Source organism: Sander vitreus, chromosome 16 (assembly GCF_031162955.1).
Source record: "Sander vitreus isolate 19-12246 chromosome 16, sanVit1, whole genome shotgun sequence".
Lineage (NCBI taxonomy): Eukaryota > Metazoa > Chordata > Actinopteri > Perciformes > Percidae > Sander > Sander vitreus.
The window spans coordinates 16,699,207-16,722,164 of NC_135870.1; the positions used below are offsets into that span (position 1 = coordinate 16,699,207).

General features: G+C 40.7%; 1 protein-coding gene across 1 annotated transcript; it reads left to right on the forward strand.

The window, feature by feature from the left end:
- Positions 1–715: 715 nt before the first annotated feature.
- On the forward strand, positions 716–21,730 carry slc27a4 (solute carrier family 27 member 4). The gene is made up of 14 exons (XM_078272229.1): positions 716–1,132; positions 2,512–2,673; positions 6,360–6,570; positions 6,814–6,997; positions 8,761–8,919; positions 11,479–11,548; positions 11,724–11,815; positions 12,125–12,234; positions 12,494–12,703; positions 13,070–13,196; positions 13,618–13,755; positions 14,448–14,612; positions 15,399–15,545; positions 16,929–21,730. The coding sequence occupies exons 2-14, from the start codon at positions 2,513–2,515 to the stop codon at positions 17,084–17,086; spliced, it is 1,932 nt and encodes a 643-aa protein (XP_078128355.1). The 5' UTR covers positions 716–1,132; position 2,512; the 3' UTR covers positions 17,087–21,730.
- Positions 21,731–22,958: the final 1,228 nt, after the last annotated feature.

Consider the following 22,958-nt stretch of genomic DNA (forward strand, 5'->3'; position numbering starts at 1 on the left):
CATTGTGAACTGCAAGGCGCCTCATAGCTTAAAGTTGCCGTAATCAGCAGGACAGAAAATTGTCAATCATTTGGCAAAAATGACCAAATGTTTTACAGCTACTGACAGTTAGCATATTACATGGCACACATATCTTTGTCTGGCCCTGCAGTCAGCATATTTATGTTGGTTACATGTAAGCTACCTCTACTGTATTTCCTGCAGGTTTTCAATTAAACCGATATGCCATTGCTTTTCAATCCAAGCAATCAGCTGATGTAGCGTTTGGTTGCAGTAAAAAAAAAAAAAAACTGCAGGCTGGTGGGTTTCATTGTAGATCTTGGCCCACCGTGGTGGTACATATAGAGTCCAGGCTTTTGTTTGACACCCTGTCCTTCCTCATACGCTCCTTCACGGGTCCCTTCAGTTGACAGATGCGTATTTAAAGCACATCTTGTGGCTGGGCGCGGAGTGTTAAATGGACGTAGTGAGGCGGACTCTACATGCAGAGGCAGGGCTCATTTTACGCCACACCGCATCAGCGTCTTGTCATTAATGTGTGGAAACCGCTATACGTGCTGGCCTCGCTTCTTGTCGGTGAACAGGCAGGCAGGGCCGCGCCGCATTTCCTCTTCACCAGTGCCGCAAACCCCGCCCCTGCCGGATGGGATGTGTAAAGAACCGCCATTCTCGATTGGCCCAGTTACCTGTCCGTCAACGCTTATTCCTGATACACTGATGGGACGCTGACGGCGGTGGGCGGGCGCAGCTAAGAAAATTATAAGGTCATTTGAATTACGCCTGCTAGCGAGCTTATCGGGTACAATGAACCCATAAATGATATCAATGATTGTGACAATGAACGGATGATGATCACAGGGTCAACGTCGACGCGCACAGTCAGGCGAATTTGACTCCACCAGAGGAGAAGCATCAGCTCTTTGTGGCATTACAACAAGAGGGGCATTACAACAAGAGGGGATCCTGGTGCGTGTGTCTGTGCGTTTTTGTGAGCCTCTGTCAAGCCAAGCGAGCGGCGGAGAGGGCGACCAGGCTAGCCTTTAAGCCGATCAAAGCGGAATCGCACACAACGAGTTTCACTTCTGGGATTTCTGCGCACCTACATGCTGTGACGGTGTGAACGAGGTGCAAGGTATGTACGCAAAAAAAAAAACTGATCACCCCGACACAGCCCGATCTGACTGTGCGCCCCCGCGGTGTTCAACTTCACGAATGGCTCTGGTTATTATTTACTAGGAGAAAGGGAAATATTTTGGCTATCACTCTATTGTCCTCTGTCAACCTTGTATGCGAGCGACCCGCTGACGGGACTCGAGAGGTGTCTCTCGACACTTTAATTACAGGCATCTCTCGGTCCATGAAATGCAATTTATGTGAACGTGGACTGCATATTCAGCATGCCTCTTCTTCATAAAATAGGCTGCTTTCACACTGTCCATCCGCTTCCTTGCTAAGCCGATGCGCGCAATACGCTGCGCATCCTGCTTCCTAGGCGCGCTTGTTACCATGATAACCTACATCATGTTAGTCCGAGCATACAGATATATTGTCCAACCGGGTAACGATTGAAGGCCCTGGCTCAAAGCGCACATGGCATGATTAGCGAGGCGTAGTCTAACCAACGGTGGGTTGAGCCTCGCAATCATTTCCCCATTCACTACCGCAATATGATGCTACGCGCTATTTAGATTTCCGGGTGCAGCGGATGATGACGCTTTCTTTCTTTCTTACTGTGAAGTGGCTCCTGCACTCTTAATGCATTTCCTTTCCTTGACGTGTGAAAAATCCCATCATGACTAACGTTATCCATCAGACATTCAGAGTACTTGTTTTGTAACACAGAGCGGCTGTCTATGTTTTGAATAACAGCAGACTTATTGGATTGCTATAGCCATCATCATCGTTACAGCCACATGCAGGGAGAGAAAGCAATACATATCCAGTCAGCATCTTGGCTTCTGAAAAAGCTATACTGCCATCATGCAGTGTTTTTCTACATAGGTTAATGAATAGATAATAAGCAGTCATGTAAACATATCGTTTACTGCTTTAGGATCATCTTCCAAACTATCAGGTGGCACTGAACACCAATGTCAACACATGCTGTCCTCTGCTGCTCTGAGCTGTCACTATAGACAATTTGCTTTGCATTAGGATTTCCCTTTCTGACTCAAGGTCTCTGTAGCCTTGAGTTTTATTCAACTGCAAGAGAAAAAAAAACTCAAGAATTTTCTCAGTTTTATTCTGCTGCCCATGTGAGACAATATAGTGCACTCAAAAATGTTTGTGTATTTCTGTTTACATGTTTATGACTGATGACAGATTTCATACAAGATGCAAACATACATTACTGGTTACGTATAGCAGCATCTTCCTCATTTATTGTAAGTGTACCACAGTTGATTAAAATGGGCACAGGATGTTTAAACAAAATCATTCTAGAGTACATTCTGAAGTGTGTGTGTGTGTGTGTGTGTGTGTGTGTGTGTGTGTGTGTGTGTGTTCTTTTAGGATGATGCGTCTAGGGTGTTCCACAGCCCTGCTGTTTGTGTTGAGGCTGCTAGTGGGCTTGCCTTGGTTCCAAGTTCTTCCGGCCATCCTGATCTTCTACCTGGGAAGTGGAGGATGGAGCTTCCTGCAGATCTTTGCCAAAACAATTGGCAGAGACTTACAGTAAGCATGAGGATTTTGTGTATGTGTTGGCATGCTCACAGTGTTAATTAAACCTAAAAAAGTCATGGAATGTGCATGTTTTAATGCCGTTTCAAGCTTGGACAAATTATTGCTATTGTTATTTTTCCCCATTTGCTATTTTTTTGTAGGTCTTTCTTAATGCCTGACTGCTGTCAAAGGGAGCCACATCCCAAATATAATGCTCTCTGTAAGAATTTTGACAGTGACAAATTATCTGTTGGTTCTACACTCCAGAACATTGGACCTGAAGTGAAACAATGACTATGAGGGTTAAGTTATGACCTTCATCTTCAGTTTGAGGGTGTTAACATCCATATTAGGTAAACAGTGTTAGAACTGAAGCCCTATCATTGTCTCACTGCACTGTTAAAAAAGAATTGTGGAAATCGTAGCTCTTTTTTATATATACAATTGGGTATTCCTACAGTGTTCATTCAATATGGATGGGAGAGCAGCTAAAAGCCCCACTATCAAATCTAATGCACTGGATACACCACTAAGTCAATAGTAAATGTGTCACCATCCTAACACTTGCAGGCATCCCAACAATTGAAGTTCCTGAAGAGAATTAGTAAGCCAAACAATACCTTGCACATACAGTAATACAACTGTACAACACACCGTAGTTTTTGCACCTGCTTACGATTCACACAGACTGTAATCAGAATAAATCAACTTAAACATTTGAGTCCCATTTCGCTTTAGAAGGACATTATGCAGTTTATTGCATTAATGCAGCCGTTTGATTATTGGACATGATTTTGCTTGTTACTGTAATACGTTTTTTCATAGGAGAAACATTTGCAAGTATTGTTCTCACATCTTTAGCTTTGCAAAACAATTTAGCAGAAATCTTTGAAAGCATATTTGAAAAACTCCTGTGGCTCTTCCTCCGCAGGCCTGGTTTTACAACGAATGTTAGCAACACGTTCCTGTTATTCATGTTTCAAAACTTGACAGGGCAGGTAGCCTGAAATATTTTCGACAAAGCACAATATAGAGGATCAGGGAGTAGCAGATCTTTTAACTGTCTTGCCTAAAGCCAATATTTGCAGTTAGAGTTACCATGGTAATTGGTTTGTGATTAACTGGTAAAACAGGAAATTGTAAAAGCTTTTATGACCTCTCCATGACATATTAAGCCAATGTAATCAAACCAGTAGTAATGAGCACTTTTCTGTGACCCATTGTGTACAAAATGGCCTCTACTCTCTTATTGGTTAGAGATAAAAAATAACAGTTCCCAAGTCTATATTTTAAAGACATTTTGCTGAAACCAATTTTTCTTCTTCTTTAGACCTGATACTACCTCAGCTACCGAGTTGTGTGCACCTGCTCACATGCAAATACCCCATACTATAAATGCAGTTCTGATAACGTTGTAGTTATGTGCTGATAATGGCTTAAGCCCCAAGGTTAAAAATGCACTATATCTGACCCTGTCAAAGCATGCCCTCCCACAGTGACTCAAAAATGTCTGTATTGTAATGTACTGTGACAAGGCTTAGGTAATTACACTTAACATTACATCAACTGTAACACCTGAACACTATATGTTGCAGTTATGTAAGAGTATATAATGGACCTAGTTAGCAAGCAAGCACAGAAGTTGAAACCGGTTGCTAAAAGTAATGAATAAATGGTAGAAATAAATAGCTAAAAGTAATGACTAATTATTCAAATGATTAAATAAAAGTAATGGATGAATGGTTGAAACATTCAGCTTCACTCCGAGTAGTAGTTTCACTATCCAATATCCATACTTGGACCAAACAGGTTGGGAACCACTGGTGTAGAGTTCATGTAGCTCCTCTGTTGTAACAGAATGAGCTTCAAACAGCTTTTTTTGCAGCCAAGTGTAGTAATGAAATAACTAAAACAACTGTGCAACAATAGATTATGGTTATCTGGACCATCATGAAGCCAATAACCAGTGTAATGATAAAACTAGGGCTGTCAAACGATTAAATAATTGACAATCGTTTTAATCGCAATTAATCGCTGAATTTCTGTAGTTTTATCACATGATTAAAATTCTATTATTTTGCATTTCAGAACAGTTTTTAAGTACATATTAACAATGGAAAGCAATTCTTACCAGTGTATCTTGATTGGGAATCAAATGAATGCAAAGAAAGTTACTTTATGAACTTTACTTTAAGATTTGTATTTGTTTATTATTTATTTATTTACTGAAATAAAAAAAAATTGAAATTAAAGAAATTGTGTGAATCTATTCACACATTTGAATCTAGAGTCAATATAGTGTTTAGTAACTCCTAAATCATTTTGATTACTCACTGACGTCCAGTGATCACCGGTTAATGAGACAGCGTTTGCACTTTGCAGCAGTTCCAGTTTAGCTGCTTTCTCCGTGTCGTACAGGCTGTGTATGGTGAAACTACTGTCCCCCTCGACGGCAACGTATAAGACGGGTCAGAACATGCCAACCGTAGTACGTCTTTAAGACCCGAGTCTTCTACGATGCTGACAGGTCTGCAGTTAGTTGCCACCCGTTTCGCAAGAGCTGTAGTCATTTCTTTGGATTTGGTTTCATCCACAGGTCAGCAGGTAGTAGCACTCTCCAGTCACGTTAACTGTACTATGCTTAGCTCGTAGGTGGTACCTCAAGCTTGACGTGCTTTGGTGATGTTTTAATTCGGCTTTACACAATGTGCATATGGCTTTCGACTTCTGAGCTGTCCGGGAGTTTTGGAAAATAAAAAGCACCATTCAGAATTTCGTTGCTGCTGTCTTTCTCCATCATGCCTGCAGCAGTAGGATGTGTTACGAGGAAGTATGGCAGCTTGATGATAAGTAAAGGTGCGGCAAAGGGTCAAAATAGTAGCCTGTTAGGCACAATGCGAAGCCGAGTGAAGTGTAAAATAAATGTAATAAATGGCGGCATGCGATTAAAAAGAATTAACGCATTATGCTCGGCCCTTAATCGCATCACGATTAACGTGTTAATGCTGACAGCCCTAGATAAAACATATCACCACCACCACAATGTAGCCGTGAAGTAACTTGGCACAGTATATTTTTTATGTTTCTGTACAGTGCCCACTATCTGTACCTTTGCACCATGAATATAAGGTATTGAGTGACATCCTTTCACGTAAGCAGACTTTGCCCCAGGGACCCACCCAGCCATCTCTGTCATAATGTACGCACAGTATACAACTATAAATGTAGATGAGCTTCAAAGTATTGGGCGATAAATATCAATGTACTATGAAATTAATGAATATCTAATTACTACTGCATGACAATACTAGTGCTAGAAGTTTTTTGTTTGATTTCTCGCCATTCATGCATTCACTGTGCCCAGGAAGTGCTGCAATTATGACAATGACCATTTAGTTAGCTTTATATTTTTGTAAAAGTCATGTTGTTGCATGTTAAACATTTGCAAATATTGTCTGTTTTGAAAATGCTACCAAACAAAAACATTTATCTCAAGAACCTTGTAAAAAGGCTTACAGTAATGAAGGTATATGCAATTTGTAGTTAATGAGCCAAAACGTGCAAAACCAACGCATTTTTAGGTGAGCTGGATTGGCTTTTAAAGCAAAGGGCAAATTGTCTTTTGGAATTATACCAGGAAGAGTTCTTTTAACTGGTTTTTTTCTCCTTTTTAATAATATTCTGTCTTGCTCCTTCAGTGCAGCAGGAGTGCTATTGCGGGTGAAGATGAATGTCAGACGCCACCTCAGAGAAAAGAACACCATTCCCAAGATCTTTGCTGAAACTGTGCACCGCCATGGGGACAAAACGGCACTTATCTTTGAGGGGACTGGGGAGAGGTGGACCTTCCATCAGTTGGATGAGTACTCCAACAGAGTGGCCAACATGCTGCTGGAACGGGGTTTTAAGGTAGGGCCTACAAAACAAAATATCCTAGAAAGAATTAGGGAAAAAATGACGTCTGTGGCAGATTTTACACATCTTGGTCCACAAACCCTTTTGCTATACTGATTTTTCTTAATTGTTAAAACTCTCTCAGATGTTGTTTCCATCTAGAAGGAGGCATGAACTCTTTATAGAAACTTACGTTAAATAAAAATTAACTTCAGTCAATCAGTTGATGACCCCTCCTTTTGTTGTTTTCCTCTTCAGGATGGTGACGTGGTGGCCCTTTTCATGGAGAACAGGTCCCAGTACGTGGGCCTCTGGCTGGGCATGGCCAAGATCGGAGTAGAGGCTGCTCTAATCAACTTCAATTTGAGACTAGAGGCCTTGGTCCACTGTGTCACCATCTCCAATGCAAAGGCTGTGATGTTTGGCTCGGAGCTGAATGATGGTAAGAGCAGAGAGGATGGAGGAGGTGGATGTGTAGCGTTAGTGATTAGAGAAGCATCTGAAGGATATGTGGGGCAGATTTTGTTTGTTATAGTTGTAACATTGTCACGTTCATAGCCAAAGGAGGGCTGTACAATCTGTACAGCACTGCCTTCTGATGAGTGATGCTGTTATGTTTCCGCTGTGATGAGAGAGGTGAGTGGTGCAAGGAGAAAGCAACAGAGGTCATAAAAGATAGATGGCTTTCAGAGAAGGTGTCTCATCAATATCAGTCAATGGTATGGCTGATGAACGGAAAGATGAGAAGAAGTAATGTAGAGGGAAGTGGAGAAATGTCTCCATCATCAATCTGCAGTGTTTAAGGACTGAGTTGGTCAGAGAGAACTGATAAATGATAAACTAAAATCTAGGATTTCCCCGGTGTATACGGAAAAAACTGAAACGACAACATAGCTGATGTAAAACCAGCGCTGTTGAGTCACATAAATTAGGAATATTGTTAATTAAATCTCTTGTTTTAATGGATAATAATTACATCATATAAATTAAATATCTCTGTTTTCCTCCAACTTACTTCTGGTCTTGACCTTATATCTGTTAAACAAATTAGATATAAATCAACTACTACTATCACTATTTTTGAATGCCCAAACAGAACTTAATCCCTGTTCTAATGTCTAATCTACTAACCTGCAGTGTATTATTAAGTAAAATCAGTAAAAAATTATTATCTATTTCAATCCCTTCATGACCCTCTTTTGGGTAGGATTGGGCATCGAGAACCGATTCCTACTTGGAATCGTTCCAAAAATTTTGATTCCATCGAATCATTTCTTTATTGGAATCATTTGGAATCGTTTGAGGATTTGGATTCAAATCCAATCATCGGTTCCAAATTTAACATGCGCAAGTTTTGGTTTCCGTAGCGGCCAGGCGCTTGTTATGTTGCAGTCATGGAGCACAGTATGCGGCGCTCTAGTGTGGCTTTATTTTACGTTGAAAAAGCGGTTTGCAGTTGAAAAAACTGCAAACCACCATTGAATCAAAACTTTCCTCTTATTTGTGAAATAAGCATGTGAACCGTTTCAACTCCACCCCTCAAAGAATCGGAATCAAAAATCGATAAGAACCAGAATCGAAAGGAAGAATTGGAATCAGAATTGTTAAAATCCAAACAATGTCCAACCGTACTTTTGGGTCCCTGCCCAATCTGAAAAGGCCTGATCTCAACTGTTCTAAAGGCTGAATGAGTTTTGAGCTGTTCATCCTGGGATTGAACAGTGTTTGTGTTGGATCCTGGAGTTGTCAAGTGATATATGCCTTTAAGTAATTGAAAAAGCAGCCTCTTCGCTACAGAGCAGGTCACTTTCAAGCTAGTAGCACTAGTACTGAGCCAGCATGACATAAGGCTTTTAAATTAAGATACACTGTCTTTTTTTCAGGGGAAAGTATCAGAGCTGTTTCAATGTGTTGTCTCCCTTCTTCTGTCGCTCACAGTAACGTATTGATACTTTCTTGCCCTTTTGTCAAACTGGCCCTTTTGTCGAACTGCACCTTTTATGTCAAGGTATCCCCTACCTGAAACCCCAAGTTAACCTACCCTGTCCCCTGTTCCCCTTCCCTTCTTTTTTTCCTTGTCTGCTCTTATACCATCTTTCCTTCTTCTCTCTGTCTCTAATAATGCTTAAAGGTTGTGCCACATAAAGTCCACTTGTAATTTGGAATAGTGGATTGACATACTTTGTGTTTTTCTTACTCTTATAGCGGTGTCTGAGGTCCACAGTTTAATGGGAAAGGAGGTGCAGATGTTTTGCTCAGGAGACTGGGACCCCAAACGAGTCCCGCGGGGAACCGAGAGCCTAGAGCCCCTGCTGGATGCTGCTCCGTCTCACCTGCCAAGCCGGCCACAACGCTGCTTCACAGGTGAGAACACCGTGAACTGATCCGGATCAGAGTTGCCCAACAATGTTGATAGATCCAAAAAGTCCATTTAACAAAAAGACATTTTAAAGCTGCTTATTTTAAGTGATATTTTCCATGGTGTCATATTAATTCAGCAACCAACAACAGATGTCCTGGTCATCAGGAATAAAACATTACTGTCAAAATTTCAGCACAAACTCTAACCAAAGCAACACAGCAATTTTAAAAAGTCATTTGTTTCCATTTTCTGATAGTATGACAGCACAGACAAGTTGACAAGTGATAAGTAATACTTTTGGCACCAAGCAGTGACTAGCAGTCAAATAAATCACATCATTTAATCGTACTGAAAAATGAAACCCCTACACTGAACGGAAATGTTAAGAAGTCGGTATATAAAAAAGTGTCAGTGTTCATTATTTTAAATATTATTGTTTCAATGCTATTTAATATAAGATTAGCACAAAAAGTAAGGACATTTGTGTTTAGTAGATTATTTCTCTGTGGTAACAATGCTTTTTGGCAATAAATCTTATAGCGTTGGAAAGCCTGTTTAGTTCCCTTTCAAATGGTGCCCCATTTGTAAGGAACATGCATTTGTGGGATGAGCAGCAGTGCTGAGTATGTGGGTTGCGCCCATGAAAAAGTTGCCAAATCTTCTCTGCCAATGCCAAACCGCTTATTCTGCCATTGACTCGTTTGGCATCCCATTCTTCAACCAGCATTTGTCGTAAGTCAGCCAACATGGTTGTGTTGGTCACTCTGGCACGAACAGCACGCCCAAGCTGATCCCACAAGTGTTCAATGGGGTTGAGGTCAGGACTGCTGGTTGAAGAATGGGATGCCATCCCACAGCAGTGTGTGACCAGGCTGGTGACCAGCATGAGGAGGAGGTGCCAGGCTGTTGTGGCTGTGTATGGTTCTTCCACACGCTACTGAGGCTCCTGTTTGTGAAATGAATAAATTGTTCAATTGCCAATATGTCTTGTTTCTTCAAACTTAAATCATCCAATCCACCAAACAAGTCAGTGGCAGAATAAGCTGTTTGGCATTGGCAGAGAAGATTTGGCAACTTTTTCATGGGCGCAACCCACTCAGCACTGCTGCTCATCCCACAAATGCATGTTCCTTACAAATGGGGCACCATTTGAAAGGGAACTAAACAGGCTTTCCAACAGTATAAGATTCATTGCCAAAAAGCATTGTTGCCACAGAGAAATAATCTACCAAACACAAATTTCCTTACTCTTTGTGCTAAGTTTATTTATGACTGCAAATAAATACAGAGGCTGGACAGAAACTTTAATTCATATTTTATGAAGTAAAAACTAAATACACCATATGATGCTGATTGAGCTAATGAGAGAAATGGTTATCAAACAAGAATCCTCCACTCGTTTTACTGTTATAGTTATTGGGATGATTCATCACCAGAGTTATATGGGTTAACTCTGGTTCCCACACCATACTTTGTATTTTTTTTTATTAAATATTATTTAGCATTTCAAACTTTCTATTCTATTACAGAGCTAATCAGTGATCTCTTATTCAATGAGTCGAGTCCCACCTGCTCACTCACCTTTGCTCTTGAACACTATGTGAAATAACTGACAGCCATACCATCTGTTTCAGCAATAAAACCTGTGACAAAGGTCACAGGTTCTCACTAAACCTGGCGCACACACAGCTGATTTGCTTATGCCAAACAACTCTGTGAAAGGGTTTGAAGTTTGTACATGAATTGAGGTAGAATATAGCCACTCTAATCCAGTTCTTTAGCTGTTAATCGGAGCTCCAAAGTGTATATCGTCTGTTGAGCAGTGGTTGGAGTTTATTACATATACAATCAGCATCTGGTAAGGATGCCCCCTGGGCGCCTCCCTAGGGAGGTGTTCCAGGCACGTCCAGCTTGGAGGAGGCCTCGGGGGAGACCCAGGACTAGGTGGAGGGATTATATCTCTAACCTGGCCTGGGAACGCCTCGGGATCCCCCAGTCGGAGCTGGTTAATGTGGCCCGGGAAAGGGAAGTTTGGGGTCCCCTGCTGGAGCTGCTACCCCCGCGACCCGACCCCGGATAAGTGGATGAAGATGGATGGATGGATGGATGGACAATCAGTTGTGAGCAGGAAAGCAAAATCCAAACACAAGTGGTTAATTGTGATGCCAGAGACCTCTCAACTGGATCTAGAGCCAATTTGTATATGTACATCTGAATGCAGGATTTTTGGTCAGAACAGGATTTCTCAGTGTAACCACTAGACCACTTTGCTTACACACTGCACTGTATCCCCTGAGAAAAAGGGACTTAATGGTCTAATGGTTCTTCAGTGCTGTAACTTAGTCAAAATGAGCTGAATTGGCCTGTAATTGAGGTTCATCAAAGCCCAGCATTTATACTCCTGCACTGCTAATCAGAAGTGAGCATTCAGCAAAATGTTTATTTCAAAATGAGTAACATATTTAAACATGACAGAGCATTCATGTTTACGCTCTTAAGCACGTGCCAGAACCAGTCATAATGCATGTAAGACATCACTCTCACCCTGCTCTCTGTTTCAGATCGCCTGTTTTACATCTACACGTCAGGAACCACTGGGATGCCTAAAGCTGCTATTGTTGTGCACAGCAGGTAGGAAGGAGCCATGCAGCTAACTAACAGACACACAGGGACTGCAGCTGCTCTGAGCCATGCTTTCATGTGTAGTATAAATACTGTTCTAAGAGAATGGAGGAGAAATACTTAAAACTTGTTGGTTTTGTTTTGACTTTGTTTTACTTTCTTCTCTTGCCATTCTGGTTTTCAGGTACTACCGCATGGCGGCCTTGGTGTATTATGGCTTTAGGATGACTTCAGATGATGTGTTGTATGATTGCCTTCCGCTCTACCACTCTGCAGGTAAAATCATAACTTGATTTGTGTGTGATTTAAAGTTGATTTTAAAGTTACAACTTGTCAGCTATTTTTTTTTTATAACATTCATCTTGGTGAACTTAGCTTAAAACATCATCCGGCCTTAGATAGTGGTTAACACCAATTGGCAACAAAAAGCGTTGCTAATGTTTACCTGTGTTTTTGAATGGCACACATTTAGTCTCAGTGTTTTTGACTTGTGCCTACAGAAAAATAGTGTACAAATTGTTGCTTTAAATTCTATGTCCTTATATGTTCCCGTGTTAAGGACAACTCATATTTCTTTGTCTACAGGTAACATTGTGGGAGTGGGCCAGTGTATAATACATGGCATGACTGTAGTCATCAGAAAGAAGTTCTCTGCGTCACGTTTCTGGGACGACTGTGCCAAATACAACTGCACTGTAAGCATAATAAAGATTACAAGTCAATGCCACAGATAGCAGTAGCACACCACAATCAGTTGCTCAAAAGATGTCTTTCCTGTCACTTTCTTTAAAAATAATCTCAAGATTTAATGTCATTCCCCAGTTAATCTCTTTGAATCCCTTCTTCGTTATTGTAAGCTTGGTATTAAATCAGTAATTAGTCTGTTCTTATGTCTGTTCCATGTCATCACTGAACTATTTTTCTCACTACCGTCCTGCTCCACTCTCCTCCCAGATTGTGCAGTACATTGGTGAGATCTGCCGATACCTGCTGAACCAGCCGGTTCGGGACATGGAGAAACAACATCGGGTGCGCATGGCAATGGGCAACGGCCTGCGGCAGTCCATATGGGAGGAGTTCATGAAGCGCTTCAATATCCCACAGATCGCAGAGTTCTACGGAGCAACAGAGTGCAACTGCAGCCTCGGCAACTTTGATAACAAGGTGGGAATGTGCAACAAAGTGGTGACCAAACAGCCTATAGGTTGTTGTTTTTCTGCCTAGATTTTCTTTTGTCAGCCCAAGTGTTTTAATTGGCATCCCTGTAGTGAAATACTCTCTTTAAAAACTAGACTACCACCACCCACTCAAGTTCTTTCACCTGAGAGTTTTACATTATGTTCAGTGGCTTTTCTTTTCTGTATTGCTCTAAAATCATCTTCATGTTAAGCACTTTGTTATTCTAAAAATGTTTTCTCAGTTTTGGTGGCTTCTTATCAACACAAAATAACACAACACAGCGCTGCAGCTTTTTGGCTGTTTGGAACTGGTCAGCCTTGTTGATTTTTTTTCTTTTCTTCTATGCTCTAGATTGGAGCGTGTGGCTTTAACAGTCGGATTCTACCCTTCATCTACCCCATCAGACTAGTGAGGGTGGATGAGGAGACCATGGAGCTCATGAGGGGACCTGATGGTGTCTGTATTCCATGTAAACCTGGTAGGTTTACTCTATACACATATTAAACATCAACTTTACACTTGGTAGTCTTGTACATAGAGCTGGGCAAGTAGTCTGTACTTTTGGCAGAAGTGATTGTTGTACATATTTTTCTTTCAACTCACTGGCAATAATAAAATTAGCCAACTAGCTAAGAGCTAAGGCACATACGTACAGAGATGTCGATTAATGTGCTTGTCCTTTTTAATAAAGAAAATAAAAGGAAAGGAAATAGCCCTATATGTTAAGAAGATAATTAAAACTAAATACTCTTTATCTCAAAGCACTACTCTGGGCATACTGCAGTTGTTTTTTTGGAAATTTTAACATCAAAAGTTACTGGCTGAGCAAATGAACTCCCTCAAAATGATTGCATGTAATCAATCTCTCTCTCTCTCTCTCTCTCTCTCTCTCTCTCTAGGTGAGCCTGGGCAGCTAGTCGGCAGGATCATTCAGAATGACCCTCTTCGGAGGTTTGATGGTTATGTCAACCAATCCGCAACCAGCAAGAAGATTGCTCATAATGTCTTCAAGAAGGGAGACACTGCCTATCTCTCTGGTTAGACACACATACACACACACACATTTACTTATTCACTGTATTACATGCTGACTGACTAAGGTAACTTTCACACCTATAGCTTGGGAGACACTGTGCACTTCAGGGGTGAAGTTGCAACATTTTTGCGTTTTTCATTTGGTTTGGTTATCGTTCACACTGCACAATTGTCAAGTGCACTAAATATTGTAAACAAATCTCATGTGGTGGAAACGGTCGAGTAAAACTTGCTGACACTCCCTGGTCTTAGAAATAAAGGAGCAACACCGGTTGTATGAGCAGCTGTTAAGAAGAGAGCGGGCCCTGATGAGAGACAGATAGTGGGTTGTTACGACGAGCAATGTATGGTCATAGTAAGTTATGGATTTAAAAGTTATCATCTGTTAAATCATATACAAGTCTGTAAATTGTGTACAGGGTTGAATTCATTTAAATTGCAGGCTAGTAAACACATTGTTTTTCAGTTCACTTCCTATGTTTGGGTCGGATTGCGTTCTCATTTAAAGTGAACTGAACTCTAGTGCACTTGAAAGCGAACCGAGACCCCTGAGTCTGGTTGGTTTGGTCCTCACCAGAGTTCCCAGCACCCCAAACTAACCGGACTGTCCAGGGTTCGGTTAAAACAGCTCATGCGTTAAAGTACTTTTAATTAATATGATTTTTCGCAACCCCCCCACCCCTCCTCTCACCAGGTGATGTGTTGATCATGGATGATTGCGGCCACATGTTCTTCAAGGACCGCACAGGAGACACGTTCCGCTGGAAAGGAGAGAACGTCTCAACGACCGAGGTGGAGGGAACTCTCAGCAGGCTGCTAGACATGAAAGATGTAGTTGTCTATGGAGTGGAAGTACCAGGTAAAATTTGTCAATGTACAGGCTTGATTATTTGTTCTTATTTGGGGTTTTCCTCAATATGTGTCCAAAGAAGGTTTTGGTTTAGAGCTGTACAAGAGTGGGCACAAACAGCATGTCTGCTCTCTGTGCATGTCTTGTTGAAAATAGGTCACTGCAGTGTGTATAGAGAGATGAATACTGAACAGATATTTAACAAGAACCATACTGTGTTAAATACTATAGTTATCATAGCTGCAGTATCTTGGCTTACTCTTGACTTATTGTGACATGAAATTAATTATACCAATTTGAAATGTCATTACATATTAAGCTGAGCTGTAGTTGAGACTCTGCAGAGGCAAATCACAGATGCCACTTTCCAGTCACTGTGATTAGATTAGTTAACTTTATTAATCCGCAAAACTAGTTTGGCATGCACAGTGACGAATAACAAAAGATACACAAGCAGACAACATATGAAAGACTGCCACAACAGTAATAGCAGTAACACACAAACTTACAGATATCCCAAGAAAGCATTAGTGTTGCTCAGGAGACCGCCTAGACACTAAATTAAAAAACTATACTAATACAATCAATGATGTACTGAGTTCTCTAGAAGTCTCTCTTTCAGTACTAGCAGTATTTAAGGGGGAGTGTACAAGTACAAGTGAGATACTGTGTAAAGTCACAAGGTGGGTTCTTCGCAGCATTCATGGCCTCGATGCACAAACACAAGCATCTGTTTGACTTTAAACCCCAAATGGTGGAATTCATCCTCTGACATGCCCCTTTCTGGGTGTACAGGAGCAGAGGGAAAAGCTGGAATGGCAGCCATCGCTGATCCGTCTCACTCCACTGACCTGGAGAAGCTTGTGAAAGACATGGAGAAAGCTCTCCCGCCGTACGCCAGGCCTGTATTCCTCCGCTTCCTTCCGGAGGTCAACAAGACAGGTGAAATGCTCTTTTCGCTGCCGTTTGTGTTAAAAAAAATCATGAGATTTTCAGAAGCTTTATTACTGTGCAATTTGAAAAAAATTACAACTGGTTTTGAAGGGTTTCTGAATTAGACCTCAAACCTTCATAGCTGGCGTCTAAAGTGCCCCAGTTTTATTTATTTTTCTAATACTGTATATGAGACAATGATCTCAGCCACTATTTGGGACTCTTAATCAAATTATTTAGAACTGTTCCAGTGAGGAGTCAAAGTACAATGTCCATCCATCCATCCATTTTCTGCCGCTTATCTGGGACTAAGCAAGGTAGTCCAGATGTCTCTCCCCCCAGCAACGTTTCTCAACGCATTCCCCAAGCCAGATGAGATGTATAATCTCTGTGGCATGTTTTGGGTCTACCCCGTGGTCTTCTACCAGCCAGAAAACCTCCGAAGGAAGGCGCCCAAGAGGCATCCGGATCCGTATTATCAGGCCATGAGTCCAAACAAAACAACAAATATTTGTAATACTATCATATACTAATATAAATGATAATATTTTTTTTTTTGTTGAGAAAAGCAGCAAGTCCTTACAATTAAAGGTCCCATGGCATGAAAATTTCTCTTTATGAGTATTTTTTTAACATTAATATGCATTCCCCCAGCCTGCCTATGGTCCCCCAGTGGCTAGAAATGGCGATAGATGTAAACCAAGCCCTGGGTATCCTGCTCTGCCTTTGAGAAAATGAAAGCTCAGATGGGCCGATCTGCCATGAGAAAGAGAGAGACATGGCTTGAAAACAAGCGATGCATGGCAGTTGGTCAAGGCTACACCCCCACCCTCCACCTTGCCCCCCTCTCTCTCCTCCTCAATAGCATTTAAAGCTACAGACACAGAAATGGCACATCCTAAGGAAAGCTCATTATGGGACTGGCTCTAGTGGCTGTAATTCTGCACCAAGGCTGAATTTCAGGAAAGAGACTTCAGATACAGTATTAGGGGACCACTGAGGCCTATATAAAAGCATCCAAAAAGCAGCATGTCGTAGGACCTTTAAGAAGCTGAAACCAGGAAATGTTGGACTTTTTTTGCTTAGAAAATGACTTAAATGATTAATCGATTATCAAAATAGTTAATACATTTGAATACATTTTCTGCCAATCAACTAAATGATTCACTGACTTAATGTTGCAGCTCTGTAATGTTAGAACTGCACTGTTTTGTAAGGGAATACATTTAAATTATATGTGTACAAAATACTGCTTATTAAGAATAAACATTTGATTGAATAGTGGTGTGTTTTTATATTTTTCTTAAAGCAGTGAGACAGTGAAGTACAGTAATACTAGCACAGCTTAATTGGCAAAATGAAATACCTACATAATCTCTGTCTCTTTCTCAGGAACGTTTAAGTTTCAGAAGACGGACTTACGTCGGGACAGCTTCGACCCCAGCGCAGTGTCAGACAGACTGTACTTCATGGATTCCAGAAGAGGTTGTTATGTGCAGCTGGACGAGGACCTTTACCGTTCCATACTGTCTGGGAAACACAAATTGTGATTAGCAGGCTGACCACTACATCTACACATGTACACGTAAATACACACATACAGATATAGAAAAGAAGACATTATTATGTGACCAGAATGCAGGGCCTTGTCTCCATATACAAAAATACATATAAAGTGATAGCCATACACACTCCTTACACCCACACTCAAACGGCAACATATATTTACACACACACACACACACACACACACACACACACACACACATTGTATTCTCAAAACCACTTTGCTCTTTAAAATCCCTAAAAGCAGACTTATGCACGCCACACACACACACACACACACACACACACAGCACCACTCCATCCATCCTTCACCGGCAACTCCTCTCGCTACCTCAGCAAATGCAGAGAGAGGCACAAAACTAGTAACCAGGTCTATTTGGTAACCTGAAACCACCCTTCATAGCCACAGTATCCCTGCCCACACAGGCCTCAAACAGCCACGCCTGTCCATCCTGGTCCATCAAACCACATGTTGCTGGGGGACACAACTGGAAGGGAATGCAGAGTACAGGCGGCCTGGCATCCAGAATGCAAAAACTTTAAACTACAGCTATCCACAGACCTAAAGGATGCTGAGAAGGAGCATGGATTATTTAGTACAAAAAGTGTGTGAGGGACCTATGAGGACATAAACTGTCTCTCGGTTCGTTGTTTCGTCAGTGAGATTGTTTTGTAAAAGACTGGAGGCTCTACTGTTGACTTCTCCTGCACAATTAGCCAGCAGTGACAAACCTGTGTGATAACTACAGCTTTCCTCTATCTGAGGTTAACGTGAAAGTATTTCCTTCACCTCTCTGGTCTCATTGTCTTCATTTCCACCCTCACTCTACAGAGCTTGAGATGAAAATGAGGAAATGACAAAAGTTTATTATTTTTTTTTTTTTTTTAAAGGGAAAAGAATAAGGATCTTAGGGATTTTGGAAAGCCTTTGACATGTAACCCACGGTTACGGAAGTTAAATTGGACCAGTGGTTGAAGCCGAAAGATCTACTAAGGTGCAAAGCCTCCAGTGTGTGCAGTGAAATAATCAGCCGCACCACATGAGAGCTGATATAAAACAAAGCTTTTTATTTAAATATGTCTGCATTACACCAAATATATTTAAGTTGTAGTCTTTGTTTACATATTTAAATGATATATATATATAAGTTTTAGTAATTTAAGTTGTTGTAAAAGAATTCTCTTTTGTCATAGTGCAAAAGTATCCGGTTGTTTTTGCTTTATCAAAATCTGTGCTTCAGTAACTCTTGGAGTCCTCAAAAAGGAAGTTGCAGTATGCATTTTATATCAGCAGCTGGAACACAAAGTCAAGTGATCTGACTGATTCAACCCTGGGCTAAATACATGGGGCTATTTCCATAAACAGGACTTGTTCACATACTGAGCTGACTAAGCTGGGTATGTTTGTGTGGCTGTATTGTGCAGGTTTTGTCCTAAAAGGTAAACTATTGTGTGTGTGTGTGTGTGTGTGTGTGTGTGTGTGTGTGTGTGTGTGTGTGTGTGTGTGTGTGTGTGTGTGTGTGTGTGTGTGTGTGTGTGTGTGTGTTCTTCTAAAACACATGAAGAGGACTTGACTAAAGATACCTAAGCACCAAATCACCTGATCAGCGAGGACTTGTATTTTCAACAACATGCTGGTGCTAAAGAGGGATGTCCTGTCAAGTTCAAGTGAGCCGAAAGATCCAAAGATTCAAAAAGGGGTGGATAGGGTGCGTCGAAATACGATAGAAGAAGAGAAAATGTGCTTTGTCATCGATGTTTTGTCAGTTGTTTGCATTAGCTGTCATCAGAGGTTGTAGTAGCATGAATGAGCATCATCAACCACACAAGCAGAGCACTGTGCCTTACTGTGAGTTCCCCTCCCAGATTCACAGGCCCTGGCGCACACATCGTATCTCATATGCTTCCCTATGTTGGACCCGTTCCATTTAGCTTTTATCTACCATAATCTTATTTGTCTGTCTTCAAGTTCCCTGTCATAGTAGCCTCTATGATTATTTAGCTGGCCTAAATCATGGCAGCTAATACTTCTATTCTGAAAATGATCTGCTAAGAAGCCATGGCATTCCAGAGACTGGCGCCTTCATCCTGCCAGGTGCTGGAAGAGGTTTTGTTGATGTCTCGATGGACAAGAGTCATAGCATTTTGTCTTGGACTCTATCCTCCTCACTTCCTTTTCTTTTGAGTCTCTTCCGGTCTTTACTTAGTCCAAACTGTAACCTTACTTTGTCTTCTAGATTTCCTATATGTTATGCGTTTGTTTCTTGGTTTACCTTATAGATATTAATCACCCAAGTTTCCATTTGCTCAGCACCTTTTACTTTATGCCGTTATCATCTGTCTGCCAACCACCACAATCCTTTCCATTCATCCATCTCTTAACCTCTCTCCGCTTTCTTCTCCCCTGGCGTTTCATCCTTTAGGGCTGGCACCTTTGTTTGATCCTTGCTGTCTTTGTCAGGTCTCTGTTCTCCACCATGTCTGCTTCATGTTGCTGGGCTCGTGTTCAGTCAATGGTATAAACAGCAGTTGAATACATTTCCGATATTTATATATAGTTTGTTTAGTGTTTGATGGAGGGATTTGTTTTAGATTCTTTAAGAGGTCTGTTGACATAAAGCTCCAACTACACACTCAAAACTGTTCTCAAATATCTTTTGCTGATGTTTTTGCGTAGTCTGCCATTACCATGTGACATTTTGTCTTGCTTTTGCAACTGACCGCATCCCAAATCATCTACAGTACAGCCGGGCTTGCCATTGCCAACAGTGTGTGTAACTGGCTGCAGTGTAGAGGACTTCATGAGTTTTATTGCAGCAATGCTTAGGCTAATTTGTTCTCTGCAGACTGGTTCTTGATGTTTAAACGGCTTTTCTTAGTTCATACTTTGCACTGACTGACAAAGTTCACCTTGACGGCTGCAGTCTGCCGACAGTGATCGTCAACGTCGCTCTCACCTATCATTTCCCTGTTTGGGGGAATGTATTTATTCTTTAATGATGAGTGTGAAATGTTCTGAATGTCTAAAAAAGCAAATGAGTGACCGATGATGATGAGGGTATTCTAAAGTAAAGTGTGATTAACGTAACTATGGGAACACAGTTTGGCTGTTATGATGCTTGTGGCTGAGGGTTGCCAACCCTGACCAAACAGTTCCACAGCAGAGCAATCTGAATAAGGTGTTTCCATTTTACACTTTCTTTTTTTTTTGTATGAGTTTAAATTATTTTTTTGAAGTAATTTAATCAAGTTAATTATAATTTGATTGTTTCACTGCTTTATGTGTTTGCGTTTGTTTTCTTTGCATGAAATCATAGCTTTGTGATTTTGGTATGGAAAAAAAAAACGGGATTCATGCATGAGTGTAAGACAATCGAATGGCAGTTCTTTTTTTCTCTACCTTTTTATAAAAGACACTAGGAACCAGCCAGGGAGAAACCTTTTCTGGATTCAGTTGGTGTAGTAATTTATGTTGACTAGAAACAATTTGCCATTTCGCAGCTAATAAATAATGTGTTGAAAAGTAGATGGCAAACCAGACAAGTCAGCTGAAGGCCTGCAGGGACTGACACATTGTGGGACAGGGCGTATTCACGTTTTGAGACACGTTTGACCAGAGGGGGGTGCTGTGTCCTTTCTCAGAAAAGAGAGGGTGAAAGAGACAAGTTTCCATGCCATCATTTTATCAAGCAGGAAAGGACCTAATGACTGCAACTTAAATTACTGTATATAGTAATGTATTGGCGAAAATGAAACTGTAAATGGTAAATTTGTAAACCAAATTTAAAACGGATTTAAATGTTTAAACTGGCTTGTAGATATTATTATCAGTTAAAATCATTTGACCCGGTTTCTTTCACATTTTTTTTATTTTTGAAAGACAAATAATAATTTTCCAGGTCCTCTGCATATTTTTCCAGGTATCGTGACCGATAAAAACGATTTAATGCCAGCCCCCTAATACGTTTGGACCAAACATTTAGTTTATTCCTCTAGCTCCAAAGTGAACAATCTTGTGAGAAAGCCTCAGAGGCTTCGAACTGTCACCAGTCTTCCCGGCATATACTGAGATCAGTCAACATAATCTGAGTCTCTGATTGTGTAAAGCACTGTATCAAATGACTGGCTAACTAAGGTCACAGTTATGTGGAGATCATTACACACCAGACAGGCCATACTGCGATCCAGAAAACCCTGGCTGAAGAATTGTGTTTTTAACATTTCTGTGTCTGGTGTTGCTGTCCCTCATGCCTCTGATCAACATTTTTTTCTCACACTGCTTTTTGCACTTTTTGTTTGTCTGCTTTTCCCTATCTTGGTCCTCAGGAACATCAAACATTGCTCGAGAAGGAAACAAGTTTGGACACGTCTGCCTATGTGTTGTTTTGTTTTTTTAATTATTATTATTTTATGTTGTTATCTCATTGCACACGCAGCAGCTCTCAGCTTGTGCAGTGTGTGTAGGGGAGGTCTGTGAGGTGTGCTGTGTGTGTGTGTGTGAGACACACACACATACTGATGTCCTCTTGTCCACTGAAGGCTTTCTGTATACATGCATTTCAAGAAAATAAGACAAAAGCAGTGCTGCAAATGGAAAATCATTAATAAAAAAAACTATTTAAATTGTTCACTTGGGCTCTGATTGTTGTAGTACTTAGTAGTATTAGTAGTAGTAGTAGTAGTATGGATTTCATAGTTTTGTTGATGCCTGACTGCTGCATTTTGCTAATCTATACAGATTTTGACTATTAAAAACCTAAAACATGTTGGCGATATCCCAACACTTTCAACACTAATAGCACAGCCTTTTATCCTAAAAACGCTGTGGTCAATGTCCCAAACATTGGGTTAAGCAGTTCACTTTGGGTCACACTCAGATGGTTTCCTGTAAAATTACTTCCAGGTAAAGTTTATGCCATTTATGCATTTGTGTTTTTTAAGTAAATTATGGACTCCCAACTATCTAATTAGAGAAAACTAAATGGCCCCTTTTTAAGCAGTCTAACAACCAAACTATTCCTTCAAATTTACATATAGTACTATACTATTTTTCATATACATTTAAATTACTATTGTATCAAATCAGGGGGAAGGAATAGTCGTGCCCGTCCAATATTTCTTATGCAGGTGCATCAGAGAGGAGCTCAAAGCTAGTGAAAAAAAAAGCAGAGCTTTCTGCACACTGCTGTTGAATCCAAGACATTTAATGAATCAAATCATACTTTACAAGATCATTTGGTAACACTTTACTTGAAGGTATCCACATAAGAGTGACATGACACTGTCATGAACACATGACACATGAGCCCTAACTCTAACCCTAACTTGTCATGACAAAAACCGAATGACACTTATTAAAAGAAGCGTTATGTCATAAACATTTATGACTTGTTTATAATGTTTATGACACGTTCATGACAGTGTCATGTCACTCTTATGTAGATACCTTCAAGTAAAGTGTTACCGATCATTTACTACCCTATCCGAAAAACTTTCCTCTAGAGGAAACTCTTAGACCCAAGACCCAAGACACCGCTAAAGGACTCAACAGTGAGCTCTTGTGTCCCACAAACACACCTCCCTCCAAACCCACTTTCAACATTGTATGTTCAATCTGTACATTCATTTACTCACCCACAACATCCATTACAGTCCTAATTTTAGCTATGTCAAACTACTCAAACTAACGTCGGAAAAACAAGTGAGATCTTAGAGCTTCTATGTTACTTACGTTTTATAGTTTACCTTGAACTTGACATTTTGAGTCATTTATCTTTACTCATTTGTACGTTTTGGGAACCCGTCGAGACAAAAACACTGAAATGAAGGAAAGTAAAACTGAAGCTTGAAAATAAG